Below are 21,145 nucleotides of genomic sequence, written 5' to 3'. Positions count from 1 at the left end.
TCTTGTTGTTAGTGTTGCATTGTAAGTTTGTAACTAATTAAATATTTTATATAGGTATTTGTTTTTTTTGAGTTGACCCGGGTCAACCCATCTGACCCGTGACCCGATCACTGGACCGGGTCAATGACCTGGTCGGGTTTCAAAACTATGACTATTTTAACACTGCATTTTTGAATTAGATGAAAAAACAAAAAGTCTCGCTCGTGTACACAATGGTAACACGTGTGATACACAAGGCGCCAAGCTAATTTTATCATCACCATCATCAGCTTCCTTCCTCTGTATTCACAAAATCCCTTTATATTCTATTTTCTATCCATCCGCAGACCACAATTTCAAGTTTTCCTGTTAAATGACAAAACAACCCAAATCGCCACTCCCAAATTACAACCACCTTATCAGCCCCAATGCCTTCTTCTTCTTCTTCTTCTTTGCTTCTTCTTCAACCCTACAGCCTGTGCTTCACCACTGAACTGCAACCAAACAAGAGGAGAGCTTCATCGTAATCATGGACATCTCCTCGGAGGCTCGGCCACCCCTCCACCTCCACCTCCACCTCCACCGCCCGCGCACGCCCTCATGCCACTTGTTTCATTTTTCACCGTAAGTTACTTCTAATTAATTTTCATTTTTTAGGAACTTTCAAAACCAGCTTCCATTTTACTCTTTAATTGAAGCAGGCATGGCTTGTCTCGAAGAAATGTTGTCTTTAAAATCGCGCAGAATCCTCCTCCTCCTCCCCCACCCGCCCATGCCATATCTGCAAAGAAAGGTTATTATTTTTTTTATTTCCAAATTTCAATGAATTATTGTGAATGCAGTGTCAATTATAGGCATTGTTGTTGGGCATAATCCTTTCTGCTACTTGTTAAAATGAATGGCTGATGTGATTTTTATTTTTCTCAGGAAATTATTCAAATAATACTGTTTGTCAAGAAGGATTATGTGAGCTAGTTTGGACTGTAGAAGCTGATTTGGCACCTGGTCAGCTTCTTTACGTTACCGGGGATCCTGTTGTATTAGGCTGTTGGGATCCGGAAATGGCTATCTTAATGCATCCCATTTCACATCCAAACTTGTGGGAAGCTCAAGTCACGGTAATTTGAATCAAAGATAATGATGTGAGGAATGGACGTTCCCATTTGCTGACAAATGAAAATTCTTTAAAATCCCTGATAAGATAACTAATTATCAGATTTATTTTATTGATTGTTCATTTTAATTGTACAAGTATTCTAAATTTTATTTATTTGTTGGACGAAAAACAAGTCTCTTAAAATTTTTCATTTTTTTTATCTGTTGTGTGATTTGTTTATTATAAGCACTAAAAAGAGTCTGTCCTTGTGTTTATTGTGGATTCCATACATATATAGTAGTGAGAAATATTAACTCCTTTTTTATGGTTGAGTTTTATTGAAACAATTTGGTATACGTGTGTACTGTTGACAGTATCCTGAAAACAAAAATATCGATCCATTTTGTGCTCGGCTTGACAGTATGCTCCTTACTTTTTCACTTGAGTTTGGTACGAGATACTTCATCAATTCTCAATTCTGCACTCGCTTCTTATCACCCTAAATCACCATTTTGTGCTCGGCAGGTACCTTGCGGTGTAAATTTCAAGTATAATTATTTTGTAAGAGATAAAACATGGCCTTCATGCAATGTCACTTGGAGACCCGGACCTGAATTTTCTTTGTCAGTACCCGCGACTGTAAAACAAGATAGAAAAATTATGGTGAGGGATTCATGGACTAAGTTTAATACTGAGAGGTCTCCAGATTATTTATGGGGTTCATGGATAGAGGAGAGATATCTACCATTGGAACCTTCAAATTGTGCTCCAACCAGAGGTAATATCCATATCTTGGCAATCTAGTATATCTAGATTCTTCCTTAACATGTTTCTGAACACTCAAATGCTTCCAGTGCTTTGACAGATGAACATGTGATTGCAAAACACCTTCAGATTGATTTCAAAGAGCCAAAGGCATTCCTGAATGATCTCAAAGTCAACAATAAATCTCGCACCAACGATGAGGATTACCTAACAGCAACATATGATTGCCCAAACTCAGTTTTCCATGAAAGAGACCAACCTCTCGAGGAACCCTGGTTACTCCAATCACCTGTTATCTCTGTTGTCTTTAAGGACAAATTGACACAAGATGTGTCAAAAAATAGTGACACTGTGGAAGATGGTCTGAAGAAATTCAAGGTTAATGATCAGGGTATGAAAGTGAAAGACAAGTTGTCTGCTAATGGGAGCAATCTGAATTTGAAAGATGATTCAGTTTCTACTGTCATACTGATTAGTTCTTCAATATGTACAATGCAAAGGATAGCTGTATTGGAAGATGAGAAATTGGTTGAATTACTTCTGGAACCAGTTAAAAACACCGTGCTCTGTGATAGTGTGTATATAGGGGTGGTCACAAAACTTGTCCCCCACATGGGTGGTGCATTTGTAAATATTGGGAGCTCAAGACCTTCTCTTATGGACATAAAGCAAAACAGGGAACCATTCATATTCCCTCCATTTTGTCAGAGGACAAAGAAAGGAGAGGTCAATGGTTCTGTGCTCAAAGCCTTTGAAGAGCATCCTGCTGCCCACGAAAATGAACACACATCACATGATGTTGAAGTCATTGACGATGTTTCAGAATTTGTCTTTCACAGTGATTTGGCACCATTTCTGCATGATGATCACGAGGAGCATGAAGTTGATGATGATTTTGATGTTTCAGAAGTTAAGGAAAATGTTAATGGCAGTATAGTTGATTATGGTGAAGTGGATGCTGATTTTGAGCAGTTCCTCGATGGAAGGGAGCACCATTTGGAAGGTGACACTGCCAGCCGTTCTACAGTTGAAACAGAAGAACCTAACTATCCTCCAGTATCTCATCAAGATATAAAGGATGCTAAGCATACATTAACTAGTGAAAACAAGTGGTCCCAAGTTCGTAAAGGCACAAAAGTAATTGTTCAAGTTGTCAAGGAGGGATTGGGTACAAAAGGCCCAACAGTGACTGCTTATCCAAAACTAAGAAGCAGATTCTGGGTATGTTCTGCCTAGCACAACACCCCCCCTCCCAATGAAATTTATTCGTCATTAAGTGCTTTTATTTATTTCACTCTCCACCTTTCATCATTAAGTGCTTTTATTTATTTCACCCCCCCCCCCCCCAAAAAAAAAAAAAAAATCTGTCATATTTTGAACTCACTGTACTGTTTGCTTGCCTGAACTATTTTCCCTGCATTGAAGATATTGATCACACGTTGCGATAGAATTGGGGTTTCCAAAAAAGTTTCTGGAGTTGAGCGTACACGCCTCAAAGTTATAGCAAAAACTTTGCAGCCACCAGGTTTTGGTCTAACTGTAAGAACTGTTGCTGCCGGTCATTCATTTGAGGAATTGCAGAAGGACTTGGAAGGTTTGCTTTCAACTTGGAAAAGTATAATGGAACATGCAAAATCTGCTGCTCTTGCTGAAGATGAAGGTGTGGAGGGGGCCATTCCTGTTGTACTGCACAGGGCAATGGGTCAAACGCTCTCTGTTGTCCAGGATTATTTTAGTGAAAAGGTAATTTACTTGCTTATTGCAACTCCTGCACCTGTATTCTTCTATATGATGGTTTACTATGTGTCAAGACTTCACACAATGATTATATTCTTTATTATACTTCATCTCCAGGTTAGGAAAATGATGGTGGACTCTCCGAGGACGTATCATGAGGTATGCCATCGATTTCCTTACTAATTAGGAATCTATGAGTCTCTTGCTCATGCCTCTGCACACAAATGCTTTTACTAATATATTCAACAAAGGAGGATTCTTATTAATTGTGGGCTTATAGGTATATGTCCATCGTTTAATTTCATATTCTATTCTCTAACTGCTATATTTAGGAGAATTTAAGAAGTGGAGTTAATTCCAAACAGCTATAGATGGCTAAAACTCTCTTGCATCTAATTGATAAACGTAACATTAATCAGTTTGCTTCAATTGCGAAGGTAAAGTACTTTATCAAGTTACTATCATTCCTATCTTTATCTTATTGGAATGCTATAATATAGCCAATTTCTGAAAATTTAATTATACATGTTACAGCTTTTTCTTCTTTGCATTGAAACATGTAATGTCACTTTTGTATGCTTTCTTTCCCCAGGTTACTAACTACCTCCAGGAAATTGCTCCTGATCTTTGTGGACGAGTCGAGTTGTATGATAAAAGAACTCCTCTTTTTGATGAATTCAAAATCGAAGAAGAGATCAATAATATCCTTAGTAAAAGGTGAGGATTCATTGATGTCACTTATGTGGTCACATGTCTTTTGTGGCTGGTTCATGGTAATGTTTGTTCCAATAGGGCTCGTAGACATATCTAGTTTTTTTACTCATGCCACGTTGTAAGTCGAGTCTTTTTTTTTTCAACCTTAAAAAAAATATAAAGACGATAGGAAGTCAAAAATTAGATTCACACCGGCTGAAACGCATTTAAAATATTTAAATGTTGATATATTGGATGACATTTTTTTTCAAAAAATATTGAGATGACGGTACATTAGATCAGCTCGGGCCAACCATTAATCTATGATCTGGAGTATGAGATCGTGATAAAACTATTGAACCCATATTGAAACAAATTAGGAAGCTCAATTATAATGAACCAAATATTGAAGGCTTCAGCGGGAAAAAATTAAATTTAAAAAAAGGATAAAAAAAATTGACTCGAGCAAACTTATATTCGTGGTTGGCACAATGTCGCGTGTCGGGCCAAATCTTGTCGAACTTCTGAAGAAAAAAGTTCAAGCAATGCTAGGGTTTCTAAAAAAGTAAAAAAAAAAACGAGACTAGGATCAATTGAGTTTAATAAGTTCAATTAATTTAATAATATAAAAAAAGGCAACTCTAATGTAATAATATGAACAACCAAGCAATCCCAGTTGAATTTTCTAAACCTGAGTTGATCTTTCAAATTCACAACCTGTGAAATCATAGATCCGGGCTCAATTAAGTTGAATTTTCAACCAATTTAACATTGAAAGATGAAATAAATAAAAAATCTTAATCTAAAAAATTTACCGAAGCAAAAAAATAAAAAAGGCAATAAAAAGAATGAGTATCAAATATGGAAGAAAAAAAAATAAAGGGTGAAATTAAAAAAAAAAATCAAATTCAAAAACTATCTTGAATAAAAAAACAACAATAAAAAAAATAAGGATTAAATTCGACTAACTAAAAAATTGAAGGAGAATGAAATTGAAAAAAAATCTAATTTTAGAAATTAGTTAAAATAAAACAAATAGGAATAAAAAAAGGAGTGGCCAAATCCAAAAAAAAAAAAACTTGAAGGGTTGATCTGCAAATTTGAAGGGTTAAGCATGGATTTCTAAGAAGAGAGAGAAAAGAAGGAAAAAAAGAAAAGGTTGTCGGCGTTGAACCAGAGATCCGTTGACCACACGTGTCATCTAAAGAGGAAGAGGACATTGAAACGAATCGAATGACGTGGTGGAACAATGGTTTAGACTACAAGAGTCAGCCACATGCGTCGCTCGTATGCGGCAAGCGATTGACGCGTGTGTCAACAATTTTTTTGGTTTTTTTTTAATTTATTAAAACACCACATTGCCTCTAGGACCAAATAAGTATTACGAAAAAACCATTGTGAAATGACGAATAAGCCATTGTAGTCAAGCTTTGAGAATTTTGATTTTAAAGGCAATAAAGTCATTACATTGTGCTTAAAAAAGTGAAATAGTAAAAAAGCTTCTAGACTATGGTTAATTGTTTTTTTTCTTTCAAAGGCAATCAAGTAAAAATTATGAAAAGACCAAGATACCTCTAAACAATTATAGAATGACAAATGAACACTGTAAAAAGACTAAATGCCGTTTCTTTATGATGTTTTTGAAGGGCAAAAATGTAAATCCATTGTTCCAAACCATCATGGATACTTTTCCCACCCCATGTCAATTAGGTTCTGTTAATTCTTCAATAGCTTCTCCTTCGACTTAGGGTTTCTCATGGTTATCTTTGCCACAAGCCTAAATGTGTAATGAGTTGAAAAATCATGATCCTGTTAAGTGGGTAGCACCACCTATTTGTAGCCATTTCAAATCCGCTCACCTAAAATGGCTAATCCTCTATTTATGGCGTTTTAAATCTACATGGCCTACCTTTTCTATGGAGCTTCGTTGTATCTCTTTCCGATGCTATTGATCTCTATTGCATCTCTTTTCTTCAGGGTTCCACTATCTAGTGGAGGTTCTCTAGTGATTGAACAAACAGAGGCATTAGTCTCAATTGATGTGAATGGGGGACATGTAATGCTTCGTCAAAGGACTTCACAAGAGAAAGCCATTCTAGACGTCAACCTTGCAGCTGCAAAACGAGTATGTTAGACACTGAAAATGACCCCCACTTTATATAAATAATCTTTGTGTTTGGTACAAACAGGTTAGTTTCTTCGTTGGCATTTATACTTGTACTGGCATAATTGATTATGGATCCAGAAATTCTTTCTGTGGTTCAATTTTATCAGTTGATTTATCTCTATTTAAAAGTGCAAAGATCTGTTACTACTTTTTTGGGTTTCTTCCATTCCATTCAAATTAGTTTTGAAATTCTGCTGGTAATTGCGTTTATCATAGTGGTTACCAAAATCAATTCTTAGAAATGACTATCTTTTCCATTGCTTAATCAGTGATGCGAACACAGTCAAGAAACTAACATAGCATGATAAGTGAATTTTTCGCATTTGCCACTGGAGGGGGTCGAAAGGAAAAATGAACCATTTTTTGTATACATGGGCATGTGTGATTTGAAAGACTTTGGGTAAAGTTTGATGATTTTCTATTAGGATAAACTATCTGATTATGCTGTCTATAATATGTTCAGTAAACCCTTGCATAAGTAGTATTTTAACAGAAATTATGCATTTCAGATCGCAAGGGAGTTACGGCTGAGAGATATTGGTGGTATAATTGTAGTAGACTTCATCGATATGGCAGATGAATGTAAGTTGAATCCGTGTAATCTGGTTCCTTGCATGTCAGATATCTTAGGATCCAGGGTAATAGATGCAGGGGTTAGACCTGCGATATCAAATTTGTGGATTATCTTGAAATCTGCAATATCAATTTGTGATTTTCAAACCATATTGCATTTCTTTCTGCTGTTATAAGAGCAAACAAACCACTTCCATCATGTTAGATAGGAGTTCTGCGGTTGTTGATGATTGTGATAGTTAAGATATTTGTCTATTTTTAATAGAGAAAATTGTTACTTTTCCAATTCTGCTATATTACCACCGTGATATAGAAATCAAAACCAAGGAAATACCCGATTGTTACTGGTTTGCTCAGCTAGTGATCGGGGCTTTTGCACTAATCTAATTCAAATGTTCACTTGAAAACATCTACTTCAGTTCACCTGGGAACACACAATAAAGGAAAGAGTTGTCCAATGACCTCCATACTGAACTTGAATCTTACTCTAAGGTCTCAGGTAACTTTTTCAGAGCTTATGAGATTAGTTTGCAAGGGCAAATACTGCTGATAGATTACATGTTGACCTCTTGATAAGCTCTTTCCAACTAGAGTGAATCAATTATATTTAATAAAGGAACAGTTTAGAAGAAACATTGTGCTTGCTGTGAACTATGTTCGATAGCATTTACAACATAGGAGATTTTTTGGGCCATCAATAATAAGGATTAGTGTGAGTTGCTGTTGTAAGAGCTTAAGTGAGACATTTGCAATCTGCTCTTTCTTTAAGGATTCGAATTTCCTCTATGGGAAGTTTAGGAGAAATATCTTACTTCCTGTTATTATCATGCAAAGTGAATACCTATTCCTTTTTTTTTCTTTCCCGGCTATGCTTTGCAGCAAATAAGAGACTAGTTTATGAAGCAGTGAAGAGAGCTGTTGAGAGAGACCGGTCAACAGTGAAGGTTTCTGAATTGTCAAATCATGGACTGATGGAAATAACAAGAAAGAGGGTATGTCCTGCTACTGTATATGGTTATCTTCTCTAAGTCATGTTAACAGCATCAAAGACACACAACTGAGCCTTGTTCCATCCTATTGAGATCGAGCAGAATTCTGAGATTATAAATATACAGAAAAATCTTTATTTATGAGGAATTCCACTTCAACTGATATGGAAACTATCTTGTCAAAGATAATTGAGCTCGCTATAATTTATTTGGATGTGATGATGTCTTGGCTCAGTGCTAGACCTAGTTCAACTGATATTAACAGTTACATCTGTTAATGCACTATGTTGGACAGGTTCGACCCAGTGTGACATTTATGATCAGTGAACCATGCACTTGCTGTCATGCGACTGGCAGAGTTGAAGCCTTAGAAACCTCCTTTTCTAAGATTGAACAAGAAATTTGTCGTTCGCTTGTAAGTATAGTTTTTAGTATCACATAAAACTCTTCTTATCGAGTCTCCATTGCTCTGTGGGTGTGGTGTGGCAACTCTTTGTTGCACCATGGGACTACCATGGTTTAAGACCTACAAAAAGCCATTCTTATAATTGCTATTATCACTGTTATCACTTTTTTCTCCAGGCAACGATGGACCAGAAGGCAGACCACGAAAACCCAAAGACCTGGCCAAGATTTATATTGAGGGTTGACCATCACATGTGTAACTACCTGACTTCAGGAAAAAGGACAAGGCTTGCAGTCTTGAGTAGTTCCCTCAAAGTTTGGATTCTTTTGAAGGTATGCTCCATCAGGGATTACTTTCCTACATTCCTTTTCCGAAACTTTCACAAGAGTGAGATCTGTGGGTATTCTGCACTTTGAAAACTTTCAGTAGTTCCTACACACTATTGAAAATTTTGCACTGACCATTTGCTTGGCATTAAAATGAGTTTCTGCTTAAGTTGTAGCATTGTTTACAATAGACAACATGCATTGGGCCTCTGGTTTCATCTCTTAATTTAGGAAATGGGGTTGCCCTTCTATCTTCAACTTCCTCACGAAATTGAACTGTTTGAAGGAGATGGACATATATGTCTGATCAATACAACGATATCAAATCTCATAAATTATGGTGTTAAAAGAGGCCATGGCCAAGCTATATCTTAACATTAACCAGGACACAGTGGAATGAAAGAACTCTTTCTTCATCGAGTTCTGTTTCGGGGTTTCAATGCAATTTGTAATACACTTTGGCAAGTGTAATGAATAGCTTATTTGTCTGCGGAAAAACAACGTACTGATTGAATGCAGGATGGAACTTCTCAAAGTGTAAAGTCACTGGTTTTGAATTCATTTTTTTTTTCCACAAAGGTTTACCAGTTTTGTTGTAGACTATGAGTAAATGCACCTCAGAGGTTGATCTTTGCAAATAACGTAAAAATCCTGAATGCTAATGCCAACTTGTCAGGTTGCTAGAGGTTTTACTAGAGGAGCATTTGAGGTGAAGCAATTTACAGATGACAAAACAAACAAAGATCAGCAACAGGTAGCTATATCAGTGCTCCGGCAAGCAGAGGCAAGAGCTAAAAAATCTGGAGGGAAAGTAACACTTGTTCCTGTGAAAAAAGGAAAGGCTGGTCGCAAATGAGATTCCTTCCCATCGGACTTTCCATTCTGTACTAACATGCAATTCTTTGTATAATGTAGAGAGAAGGGGGGGAAGCATATTTTATGCTAGCATTTTGGTGCCCTTCTTGGCTGATGGTGGACATAATACGTTTAAAAGGGTAATTCCTAGCCGATTCCAATCTGCCTTTCATTTTACTACTGAATTCCAACCATTTTTGTTCAAAGAACACATCTTTCTCTCTTGTATTTCATGTATTATTAACCAAAGAAATTCGGAAGCTAGTATTGTTTTGTTTCCATCCACCGAATAAAGGCTTCTCCTGTTCAATAACAGCTAATGCTCAGAGACAATGCATCTTGGCATGCCCCCCTTTGCCTCCCCAATGGGGACAATGACACAACAGGACATCAACAGCTAATAGAGAAAAAATAATTATCCTCCATGATTTCTCCATAAAATTCTACGTTCTTGGAAGCAAGATCATATGACCTAGGTATATAAATGCCTCATGTCTAAACACTCAGGGCCACATTAGCACCAGTCCATGTAAGAACACACAACCATACATAATATTCACTCTCCTAAGCTTTTTTTGGTTAACTTTCATTTCTTCTTACATTTACTCATTTAAACATTAAAGGAGGTGATCAGCCCAAACACTACAATCCGAGACTAGACAGCCGTGAAAAGGCCAAAATTAATCTGAATTCTTTACAATTTCATCAACTTTGATTCATAACTTGTTGGGAGACTAAAAGTATTTTATCATATTCCAATCGGGCATCGACAAATGATTGAGTTGAGTCATGCCTCGACAAATGCAAGGGTTTATCTGAATATTTTCTTCTTTTTCGAAACTTTTGGATCAGTGTTGTCCTCAATTTATTATTTCTTGCATGCCGCACATCCTGGCTCAGAAGCCATTGAAGCAAATAAATTTGTTAGGTTCGATTCCCCAAGCAATATTTGATATGAATCTGGTCTCTTCTGGATCTAGGATTTTGAGTTTCCAAAAATTATCAATCAGCAAACACAAGATCAGCTAGAGCTACAAGAAATGACACCCACTAACATGTAGTAAAGGAAAAACTCACATTTAAAACCACATTACCTTCCAGATTCTTGTCTTCTTGAATTGCCACAAAAAATCGGATGTTTGAGAAGTATAAATTTCAAATTTATTTTTCACATCAATGCGACGATCTAAAAACACTAAAACAAAATAATTTGAAGAAAAAAAATTCAAGATTTGATGAAATGCAGCTTTAATCTCAATTCCAAACATGTCTACAAGTGGGATTCTAACCATTCTCTAATAGCAAAAAATAAATAGCGAATATCATCTGGACAAGCTTCAATCTCAATTCCAAACATGTCTGCAAGTAGGATTCTAACCATTCTCTGATAGCAAAAAAATAAATAGCATATATTATCTTTGACAAGGTGAGAAAGGCATAGCATGATTGTTCACAAAGAGTGGAATGAAACAAAAACAAGTAACGAGACACAGATGATACTACTAGCTGATATTGTTCTACATTCTACAAATCTCATAAAGTGCCAGAACTATAAATAAGGTCTTGGAGTTCCTCGAAGCAGCAAAGATGATGCTAAAAGTACAAGTGGATATACCAACAATTAACTGGCAGCAGCACTGCAAGTGTTAACACCATCTTTGCAATCGTTTGTGAGATCATTGAAAGTCTCGATCTGCTTTTTTCCTCTCAAGAAGACTTCTGTGTCAACAGAAATCCTCATATAACCATCAAATTCAACTGGAACACCTTTGTTAAGGGCCTTCGTCTCCGAATACCACTCGCTGTTCTCGTCCCAGAGATCTTTATACTCGTCGAGAAAATGGGTAGTATACTTGTCCTTTAAAGGGTCAAAGAAGGATGTGTCAGGTTCATTTGTCGCAATGTAGACGTGCCTCCCCTCTTCAAGTTTGTTAGCCAAGGTTGAGAGAAGCGCGTCGGGAGAGGTATCCGCTGCAAGATTAGGCCACAGCTCCTTGTTCCTTGCCTTCTCCCCTCTCTCAATATGAACAGCATCAAAATCCCAGTTCAATTTCGAGGCAATTGTACTCACAATATCCATCAACCTCCTTGATTTCCATATCAGATGCCACGGCCTTTGAATGACAGCCTCGGTCTCTCCTTCACACACTCTGTACCAGTAATTATCAGGTTCAACAGATCCAAACTTCCTCATAATCAAAGTATCTTTTACACTTGTAAGCTTCATAGGCGTGACCCTGACATCCTCGACGAGATGAAGACTCAACCGGTCTTTTTTATGCCATTTATCCCAATCATCCCAAAACTGAGAGTGGTCCAAAACCGATGCAGCTTCCCTCAAATGCTCAAAATCAAAATAAAACCTAAAATCTTTTGCTTCCTCATCCTGATTTGAAGAAGAGTACATCCAATTCAAACAAAGAGACAGATCCATAACCAGTGTCCGATTCAGATACTGTGCTTCACCCAAAGCACACAAGAAACTCCACAGGTAATGATTCATACTCTTACATCTATCACCTCCACCATTATAAAGCAAATACTTCCCGCGACTAAACGAATTCTCCGACTCAACCACCGGAAGCGCGTCATTCACAGCCTCCCCAACAACAGGCAACAAGGGCTGTCCCGCTTCTTGTTTCCCTGGTGTTTTCTCAAACCCAGGTTTCTGATTCTTCTTCTTCTTCCTAGCATTCACACCCGAATGATAGTCCCCAATCCCCACAACACTAAGCGTACAATTCTCCGACCTAGCTATAACAAATCGCCTATAATCCTTATAAAAAGCAGCAGTTTTGCCTTCCTTGGGCCTAAACCTCCAACCCATATCACAAGTAGAATCATTAGACCCAGAAACAGGCTTCCCAAACCGATAAAAATGCATATCCTTAAATTCCTCAATCACCCTTTTCATCAACATATGAAACAATTCAGGATCCCTACAGTCCAAGGGACCTTCACAGGTCTCCGAAGCCGTCGTAGCGGCACCATCAGGATTAACATTACCATCATCAGCATTAACACTAGCAATGCTGGGGGTGGTGTCAACATCAGTAATGTTGATGAAATTGGAAAAAGCAGTCTGATTTGGGGCCATGAAATCCTCCCCAGTTCTGACAACAGTGTCGCCAGATTTGAAGGTGGCATTGGAATTGGAAGTGAGGAAACTAGTGATCTTTGTCGAAGGGTGAAACAGAGGGTCCTCAGGCTCGTAAGTAGCAGCGATGATGGTGAAAATGAGAACCCCGATAACAAAGAAAGTGAAGCAGAGATTTCCTATCATGGCTAAAGCATTTTGGCCTATGTTTTCTGGTCTGAAGCTTCCACTTCTTGATAACGTCGACCGACCCAACATTTTTTTTTTCCTGTTTTTTAACTAAAAATAATCTAACAGCTAGGTGCTTGCTAGTAGTAGTAGTAGTAGTAGTAGACGAAGAAGAAGAAATGGAGAGTGAAAAAAGACAGATGGGGGCGTAGATCTACAAAATCAAAGCAATGTGAAGAAGAAGAAGAAGAAGAAGGAAAGTGAGATCTAAATCTAAATCTAAATATAATAATAAACTCACCCCAATGATTTTTTATGGAGCTTAGAAGGTGTTTGCGATACTTCTTGTTTTTTAAAATAATTTTTATTTAAAATAATATTTTTTTATTTTTTTAAATTTATTTTTTATATTCAAGTATTAAAATAATTTAAAATAAAAAAAATCAATAAAATTTACTCCCAAACGGTAAATAAATAAATTTAAAGCATGAGATTATTTTTTCTTAAGAAATAAATAAATTAACCATTTAAAAGAAAGTAGTTCGGGGTGATGGAAAAGTCGTCGTATCGTATCACCCTATGATGTTTCCACGTGGATCATCGATTGATGGACTGTTTTGAGTCTTCAGAAGTTTATTATTTATTTATTTATTTATTTATTTGTCCTTCTACACGAGCATAGAGTGGAGAGAGAAGAAGACAACCACCGACAATGGCAAAGCTGTAAAACCACCCCATTTCTAAGGTTTTTCTCTCCCGTCTTTAATTAATTTAAAAATTGTATTCTCTACTTGTATATCATTTTTAAATTCAAAAAATAAATTAATCCTTTTGAAAGATTATTATGTGATAGTTAGGGGAACAATAAAGTTATATTACTACCTCGTACAAAATCAAATTACTCTCACCTCCTTTTGAAAGATTCCAAGGACAAAAAAAAAAAAAAACTGTTAAGCACTTTTGTTATTGTGTTTCAACAAAATTTAATTTAAAAAAAAATTAATTATTTTATATTTTTAGATTATTTGATGTATTAATATCAAAAATAATTTTTTTAAATAATAATAAAAATATTATTATGATACATTTCCGAGTAAAAAATATTTTAAAACCAACCGTTATTACACTTTTAAACATTCTCTAAAAATACAAAACACTTACCGGCAATAAAATTCCGGGATATGATAATTATTTTACTTTTTCTGATGCTCATGCCTTGATGGAATTCTAAATTAATTTTGAATATAATAAAAAAATATTAATATTATAGATATGTTTTTTAAATATTGTGTTTTTTTTTAATTAAGAGACACAAATATATTATTTGCAATTAAAAAAATATATGAATTTAAAAATCAATAAATTGTTATTAATGTTAACTAAATACTAAAATTAAAAGTTAATTCTTCTCTTTAAGATAAAAGACAAATATATATGCAATTATATAACCCTTATTTTTTTATTTTTTTATTTTATCTTTGATATTATTCCTTTTTCCCAAGAACAAATAAATCTTATTTTTATAAATACATCATACAAATACAATTTATTTATATAAAATATATAAAAGGAGAAAAAATATAGATAAATTACAACAATTTCTTTGAAATATTTTAAAAAAAAAATTAAAATATAACTATTATTTAAAAAAATATGAACTTAACAATTCATAAAAAAAAAAAAAAAAGGTTGATACTATCTACCTATTCCAACCTATAAAACGATTTTGAGTGCTTAAACTGATATAATTTTTAATAATTGAGTGTTTAATTTTTAATTCTGTTCAATATGTATATTTGAACTTCATTTTTTCTCACAATAAAGTATTTAAGTGGTGGATATATGCTAACCAATATTAATGTGTTCATCACATCTAATATAATATTTAGAGCTAACATCATGACAACAAGTTAATGTGAGGAAAATGTTTTTTTCTATAATAATAATAATAATAATTTTCTAATTTTCAACTAGGTTATGAAGAGTTTTTTTTTTTTTTTTTTCTCTCATTTACATGTTGTCCTGTCAACAGAAAAGAAGGGCCCAATCTCTGCTCTTTGTGATCCTCAACGTGTATTGAGCAATGCAAGCAATCGTCTCCTAGAAAGAAAGACTTCACAACTCACCTCAGGTTTTTTGGCTAAGCTTTAAGCCCAGCACACAACTTGATCCGTAAAAAGCCTTCATTTTACTGCCCTTGCAAAATCTCACAGCTTGCAACTGCAGAGTTTCTAATTTAAAGTCCCACCACAACTATTTTGCTAACAAAGTATTGGATCAGCAGTACTTTGTGCTACATCTCCTAAATGATCATTGAGAGGAAATGTACATGCAGCATCGAAAGAAAGAGATTTTCATATATACATGATCTTGCTCGCGATATACAACACACTGTTGAGGTCACAATTTCACTTCAAAAGAGTAGCTCAGCCTAGTCAATTCTAACTCACTGTATTACTCTGTTCATTCCAACTTTCTTCTATGGCGATACAAGATGGGCACAAGAGTTTTAACTGGCCAAACTAAATAAAGATTCAGATTAAAACTCTGACCTGTGTTACTTTCAAATTTCCGATTTGAACCAATTTATTTAGATGGAATCTTTGAAGGTGTACATGATGCGGCCCTATGCTGGATGCTGTTCATGCTGAGCTCCATACTTCTTTGAACCATGTCTTGTAGCAACCTCTTGGCAGTTTCAGCAGCTTTATCTGAGCCATCAACTCGTGTAGCAATGTTGTAGACAATTCTCTCCAACACTGACGATGACAATCTCTTCTCCTGAGGTGTATCTCTGAGCAAGTCTAAAAGAGTACGAGCTCTATCTTGAGCTTTAGAGGTCCCCTCCACTGTCAGTCGCAGAAGACCTGGGATTGCACCCTCTTTAAGAATTAGTTCCCTATACTTTTCTCGGCAGCTCTGGCACAAAGAGAGCAAAGCTCCAACAGCATGTTCTGTACTAACAAGTGATCCATCTTCAACAGTTTCTACTAACGTTAAAATCCCGCCATCTGAGTCTGTGATGGCAATTCGTCCTTCTTCAGAGTTTGAGAGGATTTCAAGCAGGGCTGTAGCTTTCTCGGCAAACTTGGAATATTTCTTGCATTCTTTGAGGAGGTTGATGAGAGGGGAAACTGCTTTACCATCCACAATAGGATGTATATTCTCAGCACAGGAGGAGAGGTTGTGTAGGACTGTGACAGCATCAACTTTCCCTTGAACACTCCCAGAGCTGAGGATCTGAACCAGAAGGGGTGCAGCTCCAGAAGCTGCAATGATTGGTTTGTTAGGTTCAGCAGCCGACAGTGTCAATATGGAAGCAGCAGCTAATTCCCTTAAACTACCATTCTGCAACTTGAGAAGTTCCACAAGCGGGGGGACAGCACCAGCTGTCACTATCTTCACCTTATTTCTGGTATACAAAACATATAAAAAGGAATGAAATGGGATACAATGACTGCATATCTAAATGTCTTCTAAAGTATAGCACACCAGTCAATGAAGACAGAATGAATAAGGAAGGACATGCATTTCCCAAAGTAAGGAACTATCACATGAAAGAAAAATAGAGAACGAAATCAAGAAAATATCCAATTATAATCTGCAGATGTAATATTCTGTCACAGCTTACCATGACTGACCCAAAATTTCTTTGACCAGAAAACAGGTACTTAGTTCAATGGTGGAAAGGAGAAAAGGGTACTTCCTTCCTGATGCCAGAAGGCTACTGCTGTAGTTAAAAGGATATGACAAGAACATTAAAATTGAGGTCTGCATACCAAACCAGAACTATCATGACCAAACTCGTTATGTAAGTGTGTAACTGAACCCAGTTCATCTTGTGATCAAAGAACTGAACTAAAACATTGCTCTCTTGGTCCAGAAGCAAATGGTAAAGTGATTTAAAAAAAAAAAAAAAAAGTTGAGGCATTGAGACTCGAAAGAGTGAATAATTTAAGTCCGAAAAGAACTGATCTTCAACCACTACCAATCCTCAACGAAAACCACCAAGAAAAAGAACCAATAAAGCCCTCTCCACTGGCATTCCATCTCCACACACAGTAATTAGTATATTAAAGAACACAACCAAAAGGAAAAGGTATTTAAATCGCTAAAATCTTCCAATTTTCTCCATTTTGGACCTCAAAAAACTTGCTTTATTTTTTGTTTTCCCATCATAAGACCCCAACGCAACTAATCACCTAAGACATTCAATTCTTTCACTAGCTTCAAAACTCACGACTACAACAATAGATATATCAAGGACAGCTTTCACCTTTGATTCTTCATTTCTTCATCTATCAATAGTTGTCACTAAAATTAACAATCATTTACAAAAATTAAAAGTAAGGAAAGGAAAGGCCCTGACTTTAATGGAAAACAGAAATAAATAACATGACAAAAGAAAAAAGGAAAAGGGTAAGAGAGAGAGAGAGAGAAACGAGATACCGTTCATTTCTAACAGCGAGATTGAGGAGAGCAAGAAGAGAGGCATGGCGGGCATCAAAGTTGGGAGAGAGAAGCATAAAAATGAGAGGCTGAATAACCCCAGCAGCTGCAAGTTTGGTGCGAGTCTTTGCAGATGATTTCCTGACGAGCTTCCTTATGTCTCTGGCTGCTTCTATTTGGGTTTTGAGATCTCCACTCATGAGTCTCTCTGATAATTCCACTATCTGGGTTTGCTTCCTCAGGTTCCATGCCTCTTCTTCTTGGTTACTCGATACTTTTACTGTTGTCTCCTCTTCTTCCTCTTCCTCGCCCATTGTTGTTGGTGTCTGTGACTCTGATGGAGGAGAAAGTTTCTTTTTCTTGGTTTTTGTTTATCCTTTTCGTTAATTAAGGTTTTGGTCTTGTCTGAAACGACCTGTAGTAAAGGACACCTTTCTTTCTTCCTATTTTTTTATAATAAGACAGGATATTAAATTAAAATTAAAAATAAAATAAAAAAGCATCAGTAAAACACCGTAGCACGAGGGGAAGCATTGGATTCAGACCGTGCTTTTTTTTAGTCCTTTAAATTCTTTTTGTCACTTTTTTTTTCAATTTATTTAGAATTGAATTTAATAATTTATTCTAGTTATCTTCATATGAGTTTTTTTGTAATGTAAAAAAAATATTCCACTATTAATTTGATGCTCAATTTGATAAAATAAAAAACTAATTTTTATTAATGAAAAATAATTAAAACTTTAGGGATCAAAATTGACTCTAAAACAAATATTCAGTCTTTTTTTTTTCTATACATGATGCATGTTTTTAAGTATTTCAATTTCCAAAGTTTTTTTTTTTTTCTTCATTGGTTTCTAGGGTTTTACATTTTGATATAAAGCTTTATGTTGTTCATGTTTCTATCCATATGCTGGAGATGTAAGAGAGAGTCGTAAAAAAATAAAAATGAGAGATATTTGTTAGTTGATCACATTCCAGCAATAAAAATAATCATTTTGTATGTTAATAAGTTTCATTTCATGAGAGGAGTTCCACTGATATATTTTTTTAACCCCTCATCTTGTTGGAAAAAATAGATTGAGTGTTGAGATTTTTTTTTTAATCAAGAGAAATTTTTGGTTTTTTAACTAATTAAATGTTGTTTTAAAGTTAGATAAGGGTTTATTGAGCTTTTATGACGATGTGTTCTAGGTGTTTTTAGAGGAAAACAAAATGCTTGAAAATGACTTTTTGTGTCCAAAAAAGAGGGGAGAATTCGCCGACCTGAGATAGCTAGAATAAAACCAGTAGACAACACGTTCTTTGCTATTTCAGACAACATGCTGTCTATTTTTTAAACAAAAAAGGCTCAAGCATGCATGCCTGTGTTATTAGGCCCACACACTTGGGTTGATTTTTAATAGAGCAAACGTATTGAGCCGTCCAGACTTGTGTGCTTAGCCTGTCTTTTGCCTTTATATGTTTTTAAGTTTAAATTTAATTTCTTTAAATTTAAGAACTTTAAAATATATTATATTAATGTGTTTAGTTTTGGAAATTCATATAGGTCATTTTGATGTTTTTTCTTATGTAAAATGAGCTTTTAAATTGATAAAAATAGTATATGTGCATGTTTGTATGTAAACAATAGGTTATAGTTTTTAAATCCTATACATTTTAAGGATTACATGTTTATTGTTATTTTTTAAGGCTTAAGCATGTGTACATGAGTATATGTGATTTGTATGAATAGGACTTAGGCTTTTATTTTGGGTTTCGATGCATTTTCTGGATTTTAACAGATTCTAGGTTTAGCATTCATCTGAAGAAGATTGCTTTGGGTCCATGATTTCCATGTTATTTTGATCAATTGTTGGTTCTTATGCATACATATAAGCTTATTGATCATTAATCAAGGATCCTAAAGGTTTAAAAACACTGAAATCTTGGCATTTGATCTTTGATTCTCATTTATATTTTTCATAAATTCAAATAATCGTGATGATTGGTTGTTTGTTGTGATGATCCAGCCTTAAAATTTTGTTTGAACGATGATTGTATATGTCCCAATGTTTTTAATCCATTTCAATTTGAAATTTAAGAAAAATTGTGTGTTTTGCCTTATTTGTTCAGTTTTCGTCAGCTTGGGACCTTGTTTTCTTGTTTGTGGGTCGAGCCCACCAAGCCCACCCAATATGGCTGGGATGACCCATGAAAATTTAAAGCCTTGTTTATCCCATCCCAATTTTGCAAGAGAAGAAAACCATTTTTTTATCTTTTAAGACATGTTTGGTAAACACGTCTTTAGCCCTGGTTATGCATTTTTCTCCTTTATATTTCTGACCTCTCGGCAAACAAACCTCAAATGAATTTCAAAAAATTCTGAAAAAATTCAATGATCATTTAAAATTATTTATGGATTTCTCGCATGTTTTTCAACTATTTTATTTAATATTTGGGTTGTTAACTTACATTGTAAGATATTAACCTTGTATTAAATATACCTGCTTTTTACAACGTAATGCATGAGGGTTTGAACACAATTTCAAAAACACCATAAAAATCAGTTTGTTTAATTAATATTTGGGGTGTGAATTTTACAACGTAATGCATATTTCTAGTATTAAATTAAATGAGTTGACAAAAATAAAATGTTAGGAAATAATTGTAGACTTTAATATTTGGGGGTATAAAGCTACATTGTAAAGTATATCTTCAAGTATTAAAAATATAAAATTAAAATAAATACACTATTAAAATTTAGGCCTTAAAATGGTTATGTTTTAGCCTAATAAGGAAGAGACCTTCTTAGCAAGGGGGATTTATCTTGAACCCACAGAAAAAGAGATCTCCTTACTAATGAGGATCTACCTCAAATCCATAAGATAGGGACCTTGTATTGAGAAGAACATTTCTTGAACTTTAGATAGACCAACGAATAGAAAGATAATTTAGAAAAAAAAAAAACAATCAATCAATGATGCAGCTTTTTATAGGTAGGGTGTCTTGGGGGTGATGTGTCTTTCTCATGCACAACTAGTTTTCTTACCCAAACTCTTGCAGACCAATAGGTTTTTTAGTGATCATAATACTAGGTGGTGCCTCTTGAACATTCTCAAATTATAATTTTATAATTAATCTTAACTAAAACCTCATCAATCCAGAAAAAAAAAACTCGTCATTTGATGTCGTCGGCTTCATGACAACTTTAATTTTATTATTTTCTATCATTGATGATTGTTGAGTAGTGTCAACCTTTTTATGCCATGCAAAGTTTGCTATGATACCTATTTGTCAAAGACCTTCCTTGACAAACAGGTTATATTGAAGAAATCAAAGAAAAAAATACAAGAATTTGAGAGAGAGAACATAATAGATTGACTGCAATAATTGATTGTTTGTTTTATTGTTTGATTTTCAATTTTTTAGACAATGGCTTATATACGATGAAATTTACTAATTGTTACAACTAAATAACTAACAACTAGTAGTTCTAACCAATTAAAACTTCTATCACGTGCCCTTTTCTTCCTAAAGTTATGACGGTTATAAACTGTTACTACTATTGAACTGTTTCGGCCCATATTTATCACGTGTTGCTTCTAAACTTTTTCCTTACCAGGTCTTGGTGTAGTGATCCAACTGTTTTTGTGTGTTTTTAAATGTTTTGATATATTAATATTAAAAATATTATTTTTTAAAATAATATTATTTTAATATATTTCAATAAAACAAACTCTAAAGGATGTTTGTTTCTGTGATTGCTTCTGCTTTTGAAGCAAATCACAGAAAACAAGTATTTGGTTACTCAGGAAACGTTAGGTAAGCAGATAGTAGTTTCACGCTGCTTCTTTCTACCTCCACAT

The 21,145-nt window shown here is 35.0% G+C and overlaps 3 protein-coding genes across 4 annotated transcripts; 1 reads left to right on the top strand and 2 right to left on the bottom strand.

The window, feature by feature from the left end:
• The first annotated feature begins 288 nt into the window (after positions 1-288).
• On the top strand, positions 289-9,867 carry LOC7469343 (ribonuclease E/G-like protein, chloroplastic). 2 transcript variants are annotated; one of them, XM_024585293.2, is made up of 14 exons: positions 289-603; positions 681-772; positions 907-1,097; positions 1,601-1,853; positions 1,941-3,061; positions 3,266-3,583; positions 3,695-3,736; positions 4,170-4,294; positions 6,248-6,395; positions 6,947-7,019; positions 7,890-8,002; positions 8,295-8,414; positions 8,582-8,737; positions 9,408-9,867. In XM_024585293.2, the coding sequence occupies exons 1-14, from the start codon at positions 509-511 to the stop codon at positions 9,585-9,587; spliced, it is 3,027 nt and encodes a 1,008-aa protein (XP_024441061.1). In that variant the 5' UTR covers positions 289-508; the 3' UTR covers positions 9,588-9,867. The 2 variants fall into 2 exon arrangements, with proteins under 2 accessions (XP_024441061.1, XP_024441063.1); XM_024585295.2 differs by lacking the exons at positions 289-603; positions 681-772; positions 907-1,097 and having other exon boundaries at positions 1,636-1,853; positions 1,930-3,061.
• A 1,107-nt stretch (positions 9,868-10,974) lies between these two features.
• LOC7469342 (uncharacterized) lies at positions 10,975-13,145 on the bottom strand. The gene has a single exon (XM_002320498.4). It carries the CDS (start codon positions 12,939-12,941, stop codon positions 11,208-11,210), a length of 1,734 nt encoding a protein of 577 aa, XP_002320534.4. The 5' UTR covers positions 12,942-13,145; the 3' UTR covers positions 10,975-11,207.
• Positions 13,146-15,190: 2,045 nt separating this feature from the next.
• Positions 15,191-17,706, bottom strand: LOC7469341 (U-box domain-containing protein 15). Its single transcript, XM_002320497.4, has 2 exons — positions 17,301-17,706; positions 15,191-16,263 (listed from the first exon to the last, which is right to left on the bottom strand). Exons 1-2 carry the CDS (start codon positions 17,612-17,614, stop codon positions 15,438-15,440), a joined length of 1,140 nt encoding a protein of 379 aa, XP_002320533.1. The 5' UTR covers positions 17,615-17,706; the 3' UTR covers positions 15,191-15,437.
• Between the last annotated feature and the right edge of the window lie 3,439 nt (positions 17,707-21,145).

Source organism: Populus trichocarpa, chromosome 14 (genome assembly GCF_000002775.5).
Source record: "Populus trichocarpa isolate Nisqually-1 chromosome 14, P.trichocarpa_v4.1, whole genome shotgun sequence".
NCBI classification, from domain to species: Eukaryota; Viridiplantae; Streptophyta; class Magnoliopsida; order Malpighiales; family Salicaceae; genus Populus; species Populus trichocarpa.
This window is presented reverse-complemented; position numbering and strand designations above follow the sequence as displayed.

Excerpts from the sequence above, each read along its gene's own strand:
- LOC7469343 (XM_024585293.2), top strand. The coding sequence starts at position 509 with ATGGACATCTCCTCGGAGGCTCGGCCACCCCTCCACCTCCACCTCCAC. Across the intron at positions 1,854-1,940 it reads AAATTGTGCTCCAACCAGAG|ATGAACATGTGATTGCAAAA; the intron begins GTAATATCCATA and ends GTGCTTTGACAG. Across the intron at positions 4,295-6,247 it reads AATAATATCCTTAGTAAAAG|GGTTCCACTATCTAGTGGAG; the intron begins GTGAGGATTCAT and ends TCTTTTCTTCAG.
- LOC7469342 (XM_002320498.4), bottom strand. The coding sequence starts at position 12,941 with ATGTTGGGTCGGTCGACGTTATCAAGAAGTGGAAGCTTCAGACCAGAA.
- LOC7469341 (XM_002320497.4), bottom strand. The coding sequence starts at position 17,614 with ATGGGCGAGGAAGAGGAAGAAGAGGAGACAACAGTAAAAGTATCGAGT. Across the intron at positions 16,264-17,300 it reads CTCGCTGTTAGAAATGAACG|AAATAAGGTGAAGATAGTGA; the intron begins GTATCTCGTTTC and ends TTTGTATACCAG.